This window comes from Hipposideros armiger, unplaced genomic scaffold (assembly GCF_001890085.2).
Source record: "Hipposideros armiger isolate ML-2016 unplaced genomic scaffold, ASM189008v1 scaffold_80, whole genome shotgun sequence".
Lineage (NCBI taxonomy): Eukaryota > Metazoa > Chordata > Mammalia > Chiroptera > Hipposideridae > Hipposideros > Hipposideros armiger.
Window position 1 is genome coordinate 1,692,426 of NW_017731430.1, and position 14,229 is coordinate 1,706,654.

Here is a 14,229-nt window from a genome sequence, read left to right on the forward strand (position 1 = left end):
CTCAGAGCTCAAACTCTTGCACGAGCTCTTAACCAACTGAGCCACTCGGCCGGCCTCTCATCTTTTAAATGAAAGCGTCTATTTAGATCATCACAGTCCAATAGAAATAGAATGTGGGCTGCATATGTCATTTTTATAGTCACAATTAAAAAGTAAAACCAGGGGCCGGGCGAGTGGCTCAGTTGGTTAAGAGCTCGCTCAAGAGTTTGAGCTCTGAGCAACGGCGGTTCGAGTCCAGCCCGAGCTGAGCAGCCGCTGAGCTGCCAATAGGTAGCAGGATGGCTCAGCTAAAATAAAATTTTAAAAAAAAGTAAAACCAGGTGACATTAATTTTAATATTTTATTTAATCCAATATATCCAAAATATTATCATTTCAACATTTAATCAATAAAAAATCATTAATGAGATCTTATAAGCTCTTATTTATTTATTTTTTTGGTACTATGTCTTTGAAATCCCGTGTGTATTTTATGTTTACAGCACACATCCCAATTCGGACCAGCCACATTTCAAATGCTCAACAGCCACATGTGGCTGATGGTAACATACTGGACAAAATACAGCATAGAGTTAGACAGTTCCTAACAGTTCTTTCAGTTTTAAAAACTTTATTACTACTTTATTGTCAAAATTAATCTATTATTAGTATAAAATTCAGCACAAGCATATGAAAATCCCAGGTTAAATGCTTCCATGGAACACCTACTTTCATCAGGAAAGGTTCATTAATTTCCTATCTTATCTGGCATTTTTAAACTCTAGATGGTTTTTACTAACACTGAACAATCATTAAGAAGTAAAGAGCTGGCAATTATCTTCTGAACTCAAGCCCACAGAGAGTGGATTGCTTAATCTATTAAATTGGCTTCAGTCTGTTAACTAACCTCCAAGTCCCCATCTCATATGATATGATGCAGATTTAGCCTTAATCATAAGTTTAGATCTTCCTAAGAATCATAAGACTGCCTTTCAAATGAATAAACATCCAAAATTACTACTACAGTGATAAAGCCTCTTTAATCTCTGCTTTGTTTCATTTAGTCTAAATTATCAAGGCTATTAAAGTGTTTCATATCAGTGAACCACAGCACAAGCAAATCAATGTTCAATAATAGATATCATTACCAATTCTTGGCCACTTATTACTGCGAAAGGCCATTCTCATTAAAACAGGTGATGCTATTCAGATTATAATTGAGAAAAATGTATAAACCATTAGCTAGGTATCCTTTAGTAATTTAAAGACTCAAGTAGAACCCACTTACATCACAGGACAACTTTTCAATTATCAATTATCCTTGCAACAGACCTCTGCAAAGTTATCTCCAGGTACTATCATACATCATCTCGATTAGCTTAGGAGTTGGTTATACCAAACTTTATGAAAATCATATAAATTACTCTCTCACATTACTATAATCTTTTAAATCGTCTCATTCCCTCTCAAATTTCTAAGAGAATAATTGCACATTCACATGTTTCTGTATCATTACAAACCCTTATGTAATAGAATTCTTCTTTTAAAAAGTTCAGAAAACACCCTGTATGCTTGCTTTGTCAAAATACAAAAGGTGTTTCTGCAAATGTCTAAAATTTATTTCAACATTATATAGTGAAAGCCAACGACATCAATTCATACTTGTAGGTGGCAACATAACAACATATTGATCCCTTCATAACTAGCATAAGATGTACTGTGTTTGTAAATTTGCCTGTAAGATAAAAATCATGTCATTTGAAGTTAACTTTCTACATGACTTATATTATTTAAGCAGCATTCAACAGAACCAGCCTGACACAAAATACTGTCTCATTTCTGGAGGAAGAAAGGTAGACATTATTGATATGTTGTAGTTACCTATTATTCCTCCAGGCACTCACGTATTACACATCAGAGGCCAGTGGAAAGTAACAAAGATGACACAGGGAAACTCACTGTGTGGCACATGCCTAGCACACTGCCTGGTACTTAGGAGGTGTTCAATGTTGTGCACGAATGGCCATGGATTATATACACTGTACGGTATATAGTATGTATATATAAAGTATATGACCTGCATTCACTCTATAAGTAAACACACACATACACACACACACACACACACACACACACACACACACACACATTGCATAGAGTATATAGACACATTTACTTTTTTTTTAACTAGAGGAATTCGTTAGGAACTTTTAATCTGATACTGAAGTCTCCATTTAGGTGACATCAAAACTGAAGTCTTTTTCTTGCTTTCATTTATTAGGCACTCCATTCATTCATCAAGTATTTATATAACTGGCACTATGATAGGCATGGGGCTGTTCTAAAAAGAAGACCATCAGGCCGGCCGAGCGGTGCGTTGGTTAGGAGTTTCCTTGGGATGCCAGCTCTGAGCAGCAGAGCCCTGGTTCGGATCCCACCCACATGCGGGCCAGTGACACTGCCCTCTACAGCTAAGATGGTGAACAACAGCTCAACCTGGAGCTGGGCTGCTGTGAGTCACCAGCAATGGCGTAGGTTGCAGTGGGGCTGGCCGGCAGCTAGCGTGAGCTTTCGTGAGCTGCCAGGAGTCACCATGAGTGGGTGTCCAATGGCCGGCGAGTGACTGCCTCACCCGGGAAGAGCGCAATGATCACAATACCAACATGGGCCAGTGAGGCAACATCCTCCACAGCTAGACTGAAGAACCAAAGGACAGCAACTTGTCTGTTCCCCTTCCCCCAATTCCCCAATAAAATCTTAAAAAAAAAAAGGAAGATCATCATGAAGACAAACACAAAGACCAATAATTATAGCTTTGTAAACAAGGAAATTGCTATTTGGGGAGATTAAGAAACTTGCCCAAGGTAACCCAGCCTGTGAGTGTAAGACCAAGTGTCAAATCTCAATCTACACGTCTTCCAACCAGCCCATGAAACATAAGCCTGGAGTTGGTAAGGGAGTGTAATGGTTATTTTTATGTCACCTAGGCTCTCGTGCCCAACACTCGATGTTGCTGTGAAGGTCTTTTGTAGATGTAATTAACATTTATAATCAACTGACTTTAAGTGAAGGAGATTTTATCCTCGATAATGTGGGTGGGCCTCATACAATCAGTTGAAAATCTGAGAAGCAAAAGCAGATTTCCCAGAGAGGAAATTTTGCCTCAAGACCATAACAGATTTTGGACTTGCCAGCCCCCACAGTTATCTGAACCAATTCTTTAAAATCCCCCTCTCCACACATACATCCTATTGGTTCTGTTTCTCTGGAGAAACCTTGTTGATACAGGGACTCACAGTTAAATATGGAGATTGGGAAGGCATTAAAATGTGGACAATAATGTAATTCACAGAAGTGGATAGGACACAGAGGGAACCAAGGAACCTAGGATAAGACATGGGTACAACAACATTTATGGGGCCATCAGAAAACAAGGAGTCAAAGAAAAAGGTAAGTCAAGACGAAAGAGGGTTTCATGCAGTGGAGAAGCCATCCTGCAGAAAGGATTGGATGAGGGTGAGTACAGGCCCTGCTGTTTGGCAATTGGTAGGGCAATGGTGACCACGGTGGCATTGTGGTGGTTGTCGTGGAAATCACGCTGCATTCACTGTCTGTCTACTGTGAATAAGAAGTGAGAAAGTAGAACAAACTGGGCAACTGAGGAAAGGAAGAAAATAATATAATAGCTCAGAAAGGAAGGCAGAGTGGAGGGGGGGAGACTTTTTTTAGAATGAGGGAGATATTTGTAAGTTGGGTAAAAGAAGCCACTGGAGAGGCTAAAGGTAGATGGTAGCTGCTGGGAAACCCAGCCACAGGAGAAGCAGATATTGCAGATGGGCTCAAGACCACAGAGGTGAGGAATGACTGATCAGGAGTGATGCCTCCTTATCAAAGGCAAGCGATGTAGAGATAAGAGATCGGTGCTCGTAAGGATTACTGTGAGGCTGGGGCACCTCCCTTTATTTTATTTATCCTTTATTTTCTCAGGGAATTCAGACCTGAGGTTATCATTGAGAATCTTTATTAAATAACATCTGTGTGTTGAGCAGTTAAAGCGATTCAGAAAAGCATGAGACCCATTCTCTGCCAGTCTGCCTGTCCAGCTAATACGGCCTAGTATATGTTTAGCCACTACACAAACAAAAACTTTTAACCATTGCTCGAGTTAAATTATTACTAGTATTAAGTTACACAGTAAATTGTGGGAAACTTTTAGCCAAATATACTCATCCTGCCAGTTATTAGTAACAAATATTACTGGTCCTCTGCTTTTCATCGTGTACAATTTTTTTAATAGAAGCTTGGAAATAAGACTTCCAGCACACGGTTTAGTTATAATTCCAATGATAAAAATAACTATATGATGTTAGTGGCCACAGGAAGAGACCTCTATTTATTACGGTAGATGTGCATGATAAAATAGCACAGTATATTTTAATCTCAATATGTTCAAATGTTCTGAAAACTCAACTTGAGCCTAGTGATGTGATCAATGTCATCTTTCTTATTATTTTCTTAGTTGTGACTATAAAGCGATTATACAAATAACATGTAAGAATTTTTTTTCCTTAAAATATAAAGTAATTTGCACTATTTTCTCACATTGTACTAAACCTAGGAGGTGGCTGGTTAGAGGCTAAAATCTTTGGGTTCTCTAGTGGTGCATCAACTAAGCCAAAAAGACAACTTGACTCATTTCAAAATGTCTTATTAAAACAGCAGTCTTCGAAGGCAAACACAAAAGAGTCTACTATGCATAGATTTTAAAACATAAATAACCAATTTAATGCATCGCTAATGATGTACAATAGATGTCTTCTTGCAGTACCGATTCAAATAAGAGGCTGATGTAATCTGCCAGATACTTCAAAGTAACTAATCGGTAATCAGAAAACACTTCTTTTGTGCAAACTTTCCTACTAAAAGAAAACTGGATACCTCCCCAGTTGGGTATTTACTAAATAAAAGCATTAAACTCTCGTTAAAATGTTATTTAATAAGAAAAAGATAACTAAGTACTTTAGACCTTATAAATTTATCTTGAAGAACATTAGGGTTTAAGATGGAAATATCTTTCTATACAAAGAAAATAGATACTAATGGCCAAGCACGGACCTATTTTAGAATTGTGTATTTATATTCAATGTATTTATATTTAATGTCTTAAAATTTTAAATATTACATTTGTTGCTATTATGTTATACACTCGCATGCACACAGTCCAGATGTCTTACCAATGGAAGTAGTGGTGCATTTCATTTCTCTATAAATCTTCCCCAGCCAGTGTAAGTAAAACATTTCCCAGACTCTAAACTTCTAAAGGTAAAGGCTTAGGTCCATTTTCTAAGCATATTCTATTTTAATGTTTAAACTGTTTTTCCAGGGAAAGAACCTTCGACTTCTCTCTGCCTTTGTTCTCCCTTCCTTATCATGGAATCTGCAATTCCAGGCTTAAAAGGGAAAAAAAAAGTATAAAATTCAACAAGTATTTTTTCAAAAGCATGTTTATTAAGATCATTGTTCTTTGACCAAGGCCCCTTGCAATTTGTCTTTTGGCCCACAAAAGTCAACTAAAATATAAATGTAAATTAAGACGTTTTCAATTATCTGTTGTTTCTTCTCCAGGAGTAGCTAATCCTGGTAAAGTACCTATTATTCCACAAAGGAGCAACACAGGAGTTTCTGTTATAACCACTTTGTGGGGGGGAGGGGGAGTGTTGTCCAGAAGTGGCACACAAAAGATGATTCTTACAGTTCCTTCCAATGGTATTCAAAACACCCAAGGATCTAACTATCTAATTTTTGAAAAATACTTTCTTAAAGTTGGAAAAAAAATTTTATGTGTAATAACTGATGAGGAGCAGAACTAACACCCATGATACAGTAGGTTTTCCTTTGCTGCATAATATGGTATAGAATATACGTTCCCAATTAAAGGAAAGAACTAAATGATTGGAGCCATGGAGTAGTAAATTATGTTCTCAACAGGGCGGCATTATATTATTTATTCCACAGAATTTCAGAATTAGAAAAAAGATATTCCTCAAGTTAATTAGCTAAATTATTTCTCACTTAATAGAAATGTTGCATAAGCTCTAAGCCAGGTCATTAGCCATAACAGCTTTGTGCATTTGTAAATTTTCGTGGCTTTTCATGACTCACTAGATGGAATCCAAATTTTCTGTCCTGGCGTCCAGGACACTTCAGAGTCTGACCTCTATCTCTCATGCTAGTCCTGGTTCCCACTACTATCTAAAGACCAGTGCTATACTCCAACCAAAGGGTTCTTTCTACCAAATGAGCCTCATGCTCCCACTCAGCACCCAGGCTCATGCCAGCCCCAGCACCAGACCTAACGCCTTCCACTAAATGCCGTTTTCCTCTGCTGCCCAGAAGGCAATTGGATTCCTCCCTCAGTCTCTACAGAGCAGGCGGCCTTCTGCATCAAATGTTCTCAGTCAAACATCATCGCTGTCCTGTCCCCCAGATTCCTTCAACATTTGCTGAGGCTTCTCACAGGCCAAGTGTCTTTCCCTCACATTCGAGATTTTCTTCTCTCCATGGCGATCAGTCCTCGGGGCGGCATCCATGCCTATACACATCTTTAGGTCCAGGTACCCACCTATCCCCTCACTGCCCTGGAGGCAGCATTCAATAAAGGTTTACTGCGTGAATTAACTTTTATGGAATCGTAATCTTTTATTCTGGATTTATGCTTATTTGAACCATCGCTGTAGGAACCAGTGGCAAAAGCTGTTTCTGTCTTGTAATCTCCTCTCAAAAGCCAACAATAGAAATGATGAATCTCTCAATTATAATTTCAATTGGAGGTGAAAGCAGAGATCAGTCTCATTCATGAAATGAGGCAGCAGGAACTCAGCATACTGATGCCAGGGACTAAGCAATAGGCCCTGGATGATGGGTTTCCTCATAACTCTGAAAAAGATATACTGCACATCAAAGCATTCGCGGGAGGCGTCATTTGGCATAAAACAGAAATGAGTCCATGGTACACCGAAGTGCTTTATAATGAAGTTTTGCTGAATAGATTCTTTACTGCCCGATTAAAGCGGTCAAATTTTAAAGCCTCCAAATCAATGAGGCTGAAAGGAATAGTGAGGCTCATTTCCTGAGACGACACCTGATTTTCTGCTCAGGGCTCTATCATCTACATAAACTGAGAAGCCTGTAATGGCAAAATTAATAAAACAGGGATTCTTTTCATGGAACTGACCTACAGAGTGAATCACGGTTTGAAAATTACTCATCTAAGACAACAAAACAGTCTAGCACCTGGCCTCTGGTTTAAAAAGAAACAGTACCTTTTTTTATTTTTGGCACACCAAGATCCTAAATAAATATTTGTTGAATGGATGAATCAATGACTAGCTGCTTTTTTTATTAGAATATTAAATAAGAACATTAAGTGATGCAGCGCTAATGAATATCTGAGCACATACTTGAGGGAGACAAACTAAACATTTGCCTCTTGTCTGAGATTCTGGAAATGTTCCCCTCCACTGTATGCTGTTCCTGGCTGCACAGGACGACAGCTTCAGGGAGGCTCCACCGCTCTCTGATGGTTCTCCTGGACTCAGGGAGGGGGTCAGTTTCTATCAGAACGAAAGCACTAAGTCTGCTGCGTTTTCAAAGATATCTGAGGATTGAAGGACAAAGTAAAACATATATAAAAAGAAGGAAAAAATATACCCCTAAGAGAAGGGAAATCACTACGAATGTTAATATGAAAAATGAAAGTGGACCATTATTTGGTGACCCTACTAAAGAAAATCTTCGACTAGCACGCTTGGAACATGCTGTTGTATCTCAGGCTATTCTGAAGCATATTCTCCGTCCCAGGTAATTGATGAGACCTCAGAAACTTTTTATATTCATGCAAGTCCGGAGGGGAAAGCAACCTACAGCAACATGTTAATTTAAAGAGGGTTTCTGATGGCCTGGCGAGTGCCAGGTAGGGTGGCTTACTTAACACAGAGTCGATCATTTAGCTCAGGGCTCTTCAATACTTAGGGTTTTCCAAGAACTCTTGGACAAAATTGTGAATGACCACAGTAATTTTCTCTTTAGCATTTTACGTAAATATTTTATGTTGTGTCCCAAAACATTCACAAGTGTTTGCTGCCCAAAACCCACACACGGTATGTATCTTCACCGTTCCCTCTGTTTTACAGGGAATTTTAGGTATTGCATAGACTACGTATTTCAAATGTACAGTGTTTGAATTTTTCAAAATGACGGTTCAAGGACACATCACTCAGAAGTGACAAAGCAGGGTTTAGAGCCCTGCTGTGCTCTCTCTCTCTGCAGCTTACTTTTGCCACCTAGTGGAGGAGGCAGTTGCATCATTAGGCTTGTGCTTTGTGCAAGGATTGTCTTCCTTTAGAACATGATCAAACATACTTTTCTTTCCTATTGCGGATTTTAGATAACATTTTTTTGGGGGGGTAACCTTAAGTAATTTCTCCAAACTGGTCTGTTCTGTTATCTGTTGGTTTTCTTTCAAGGAGTTAGTTTCCATTACAATGATTAACCTAGAGAATTCAAGGTAAAATAAAACCTTATATAAATTTATAATTTGTAACCCTGGAAAAAAAACCCCTGAACTTTTCCTTATTGCCAATCTCCTTACCTTGTGGTTTTCACATGGTTTGTGTTTTGGCTCATTCCTGCTTTTTTCACTTATGTGGAGACCAAATCTATATCTTTACCCTTGATTTGTCATTGTGGTTCTAATCTCAAATCTTCAGGTAGCTACTGAATCTCATTCCTGGAACTGACATTTAATGTGTCAAAAACCTAAGTCATCATCTTCCAAAAGAATCAAAGAATGGGCTCTCCTTTTGGGCCACTTCCGCAGGCTTAATTGGAGCTGGAGTGCAGGCCAGGGTTAAAAATGGCAGAGAACTGTATTTTTGAAGTATGTGAAAAGTGACGAAACCAGTTCAGCCAAAGGAACAATCAGGCGTTGGGATCAGTTTATTGGGCTGAGCAGGAGGAAGCGTGAGCCAGAGGCAGGTGGAGCAACAATCGGTGCTTGGCTGCGTGTGTCTCTTCTCAGTTTTTAAAAAAAGATTATTTTTGTTTTTATATTTAAACATGGCTTTCTAGGGGACACCCTTATACCTGTATCATTTAGTCATCAGTCAATGATTGGTCAGTGCTTATGCTCAAACACCCTAATCCAATAAAGCTTCTACTCTCTGCCAATAAATCTGTATTTGGGTTGGGGATCACATTCAAAGTTCTAGTCAAGGTCAGTCCTCACAGCCAGTCAGCCTGAGGGTCAATCCCTCCCACCGACATGCCAACAGCAATCAAGGTTCAACTGCAACATAAGGGCATATCGGGAACAGCCGGCTCAGGTGACCAGGGAGACTATGCCACAGGGCCCCACAGGACACCTACTACATAAGGTCACTCTACCCAGACCAGGAGACAGAGCAGCCGTACCTAATACACAGAAACAAACACAGGGAGGCAGCCAAAATGATGACACAAAGAAACATGTCCCAAATGAAAGAAAAGAACAAAACTCCAGAAAAAGAACTAAACAAAATAGAGACAAGCAACCTACCAGACGCAGAGTTCCAAACATCGGTTATAAGAATGCTCAGTGACCTCAGGGAGAAGTTCAACAAAGAGATAGAAAACATAAAAATGGAGGTAGAAAACATAAAAAAGAACCAGTCATCGCTTCTCGGCCTTTTGGCTAAGATCAAGTGAAGAACCAGTCAGAAATAAAGAATACAATAACTGAAATAAAGAACCTATCAGAGGGAGTCAACAGTAGATTAGATAAAGCAGAGAATCAAGTCAGCAATTTAGAAGATAAAGTAGCAGAAAACACCCAATCAGAACAGCAAAAAGAAAAAAGAATCCAAAATAATGAGGATAGTTTAGGGTACCCTGGGACAACATCAAGCATACCGAATTTCACATCATATGGATACCAGAAGGAGAAGAGAGAGAGCAAGGAATTAAAAACCTATTTGAAGAAATAATGAAGGAAAACTTCCCTAACCTGGTGAAGGAAATAGACATACAAGCCCAGGAAGCAGAGAGAGTCCCAAACAAGATGAACCCAAAGAGGCCCACACCAAGACACATCATAATTAAAATGCCAAAGGTTAAACACAAAAAGAGTCTTAAAAGCAGCAAGAGAAAATCAGTTAGTTACCTACAAGGGAGCCCCCATAAGACTGTCTGCTGATTTTTCAACAGAAGCTTTGCAGGCCAGAAGGGACTGGCAGGAAATATTCAAAGTGAAGAAAAGCAAAGACCTACAACCAAGATTACTCTACACAGCAAAGCTATCGTTTAGAATCGAAGGACAGATAAAGAGCTTCCCAGACAAGAAAAAGCTAAAGGAGTTCTTCACCACCAAACCAGTATTACAAGTGACTGACTTCTCTGAGACAAAGAAGAAAAAAAAAGATCAAAAATATAAATAATAAAATTTCAGGGCCGGCCGAGTAGCGCGATGGTTAAGAACTGGCTTGGGACAGCCAGAGGGCCCCGGTTCGGATCCCACATATGAAGGCCAGTGACACTGCCCTCCACAGCTAAGATGCTGAACAGCAGCTCAACCTGGAGCTGGGCTGCCGTGAGTCGCTGGTGACGGCGTAGGCTGCAGCCCCTGTGGCAGTGGGTTGCCATGGGCTACCGTGTGTAGCCAGCAGCCAGCGTGAGTGGCCAGCAGCCGCAGTGAGCGGCCGTCCAGAAGCCGGCGACTGATCTGCCTCACCAGAGAAGAGTGCAATGATGGTGCCAACTTGGGCCAGTGAAGCAACATCCTCCACAACTAGATTGAAGAACAAAACGACAGCAACTTGTCTGTTCCCCTTCCCCCAATTCCCCAGCACTGTTCCCATCCCTTCAGTTCCCCAATAAAAATCTTAAAAAAAAAATTTTTTCAATAACTATGTATCTATATACAATTACTTTAAGAGTAAATGGATTAAATGCTCCAATAAAAAGATAGAGAGAGTGGCAGAGTGGATAAGAAAACAAGACCCTTACATATGCTGCCTACAAGAGACTCACTTCAGATCGAAAGGCACATACAGATTGAAAGTAAAGGGATGGGGAAAAGATATTTCACGAATATGAAAACAAACAAACAAAAAAGCTGGAGTAGCAATACTTATACCAGACAAAATAGGCTTTAAAACAAAGGCTATAACAAGAGACAAAGAAGAACCCAGCAATTCCACTTCTAAGTATTTACCCGAAGAAACCCAAAACACTAATTCAAAAAAACATATGCATCCACATGTTCATTGCGGCATTATTTACAATACCCAAGATATGGAGGCAGCCTGGATGTATATCAATAGATGAATGGATAAAGAAGTGGTACATATATACAATGAAATAATACTCAGCCACAGAAAGAATGAAATCTTGCCATCTGCAACATAGATGGACCTAGAGAGCATTATGCTACGTGAAGTCAGTCAGAGAAAGACAAACACCATATGATTTCACTTATATGTGGACGCTAAAGAACAAGATAAATGCACAAACAAAACAGAAACAAACTCATAGATACAGAGAACATTTTGAGGGCTGTCAGAGGAGAGGAGGGTTGGGGGCTGGGTGAAAAAGGTGACGGGGATTAAGAAGTAAAAATTGGTCGTTACAAAATAGTCATGGGGATGTAGAGTACAGCATAGGGATATAGACAATAATATTGTAATAACTATGTGTGGTGTCAGATGGGTACTAGAGTTATCAGGGTGATCACTTCGTAAGTTATACAAATGTCGAAACACTATGTTGTACACCTGAAACTAATATACTATTGTATGTCAACTACAATTGAAAAATAAAAGATTAAAAAAAAAAGTCCAGGCTGTTGTCAAGTCTGCCTTGGCATTTACTCTCTGCCAGGACCCCTCGCATCTCTTCTGCACATGTGCAGAATCTCACCATCTTCCAGGGATGGGTAGGTAGCTGGGGACCTCTCTGGTCTCTCCTGTGTATGTATGAAGCCTTGCGGTCAGCCAGGATGATGTGCTGGGTTTATCAAGGCCTCCTATCACGATATCGTTTCCTGAATCTTCCTATAAATTTCAGGCTAGTCTGTTAATCCATTGATGACTTTCCTGTTTGTTTGCTACCAAGATGTCTACTGTTATTCACTATGCCACTGGGCGTGGCGTTTTTCACATTCCACTTCCAATCAAGTGAGGCCACTCTTCCAGGGAAGCTGCTGGTTTTTGTGACTTTCCTTTGCTCTTGTAGAACTACTGTGCTGAGCCTGGAGGTGGGGGACAGGAGAAACTCCAGGCAAGAAAACCATAGACTCATACTTTTCTTACCTGAAGTTCAGTAGTTTTTCTAAACACAAGTACTTCCCCATTTGATGAATGACTTTGGTCAATATCCAGCGTCTTAAAATTGCTGTTTTGACAATTTCATCCAGTTTTACTGTTGCTTTTTGGAAAGATGTGCCCAGCTCTCACTCTGCATACTGCTAGTCTGTCTTTAAAGCCATTTTTAAAAAAAAATTTATTACATAACAGTGCATTTTTTCCAAGACCCATCAGCTCCAAATCAAGTCGTCGTCCTTCAATCTAGTTGCAGGGGGTGCAGCCCACTATCCCATGCAGGAATCAAACCGGCAACCTTGTTGTTAAGAGCACATGCTCTAACCAACTGAGTCATCCGGTCGCCCACCAGCAGCTCAGCGACAGCTCAGCTCAAGTCACTGTCTTCATTCAATCTAGTTGCGGAGGGCGCAGCTCACTGGCCCATGTGGGAACTGAACCAGCAACCTTGTTGTTCAGAGCACGCATTCTAACCAACTGAGCCACCCAGCTGCCCTTTAAAGCCATTATTAATTGCTGCTTCTTTTTCAACAGACTCGGCTAGTCACCCAGGTCTGCTGATTCTTTCTCCCCCATGTCACTCCAGGAGAAATGCTGCCATCCTTGCCATGTTTACTCACACCCATCAAGGTAAGCAGCACCCATTCATTCTTGAATTACTATGGTATGATAGAAGCCTTCCTGCCCATCCCTGTCAGTTCTGCATCTGGCTATCAGACTGATCTTAGAGATACCAGCCTAGCCATATCCCTTGCCCTTAACTGAAAAATGGTTCTTGGCTTCAAAGAACATAAAATCATGCTGCTCAACCCAGCTTTCAAGAACGTACATAACGGCCGTGATCATACGCAACGTCATTTATTCCTGGGGCTCCCACCAAGCTGCATTTTTCTTCTACATATTCCTTGCCAACTCCCATGTTTCTATTTCTTCTCATGCTGTTTCCCCTATATGGAAAGCCCTTACATATAATTCATCTTTCAATTTATAGTCCGCCAACTACTCAAAAAAGCTTCATCAAGTGAATTCTTCTGCTCTTGATCATTTCCATACTCCACAGCCTTTCAATACTCATAGATACATATATAGATTTCTAAAATGTTTCTGACACTGAATCATGCTGCTTTGCAATTGGTCCTCAACTGTTCTACAAAGAGGGTGCCAAAAAAAAACACGTATGCACATTTTAAGAAGGAAAAAACTATTAAAATTGTAATACTCAGTATATACCAATAACAAAAGATGAATACCAGTCACGTTTGACTTCTGCAATTACAAGAGATGCTCAAAGTGGTTCCCATCAGCATCCAGACACTTCTGATGAGGGCGAATCACTGCTTGAGCAATGTTGACCAAAGTGTCCACTTGTATACATATTTTTGGCACCCCCGGTATATGTTTTGTTGTTTCTCCAGCTTTTTTTTCCTTTTTAAATAGACTTTATTTTTAGTGCAATGTCAGATTCACAGTAAAATTGAGCAGAGTTCCTGTATGCCCTCCCTCCAACTTTAATGACAGTTGGTGTAAGGGCTTTCCCCATTTACAAAATAATAACAATTTCTTGGTATCCAGTACAGTGGTAGGCATATAGCTGGTGCTTAGTACATAACTGCTAAATAAATAAAATGCTTTTTGATTTCCTATGGAAATTTTCAAAAATCTTTTAAGAAAAATGATCACTTTGGGATGTCTTTCACCCCCATGCCTCAAAGAACTAATTCTACATATACCTCTGAATGCAGAGGTGATATTAAAAACATTTAATAATTAGTGTGGCATCAACACCAACCCAAAAAATAAGGCAACAAAACACAGTCCTGAAAGCTCCCGCTGGCCTAATAAATGTCCTATTAGTTCCCGGATCGTGGGGGAGGTCCCAGAGATCCTGGACACGAGGC

At 39.8% G+C, this 14,229-nt stretch overlaps 1 protein-coding gene across 9 annotated transcripts in view; it reads right to left on the reverse strand.

Moving 5' to 3' along the window:
• Positions 1 to 14,229, reverse strand: part of STAU2 (staufen double-stranded RNA binding protein 2) — a 233,840-nt gene that overhangs the window by 72,962 nt on the left and 146,649 nt on the right. The window contains exon 14 of one of the 9 annotated variants that reach the window (XM_019643616.1): positions 7,594 to 7,635. The exons of the other annotated variants lie outside the window; for them this stretch is intronic. Within the exon in view, the coding sequence (XP_019499161.1) occupies positions 7,609 to 7,635 (27 nt within the window). The 3' untranslated portion in view covers positions 7,594 to 7,608. Of the gene's footprint in view, positions 1 to 7,593; positions 7,636 to 14,229 lie in introns of those variants that run through there. 9 annotated transcript variants of the gene reach the window in all.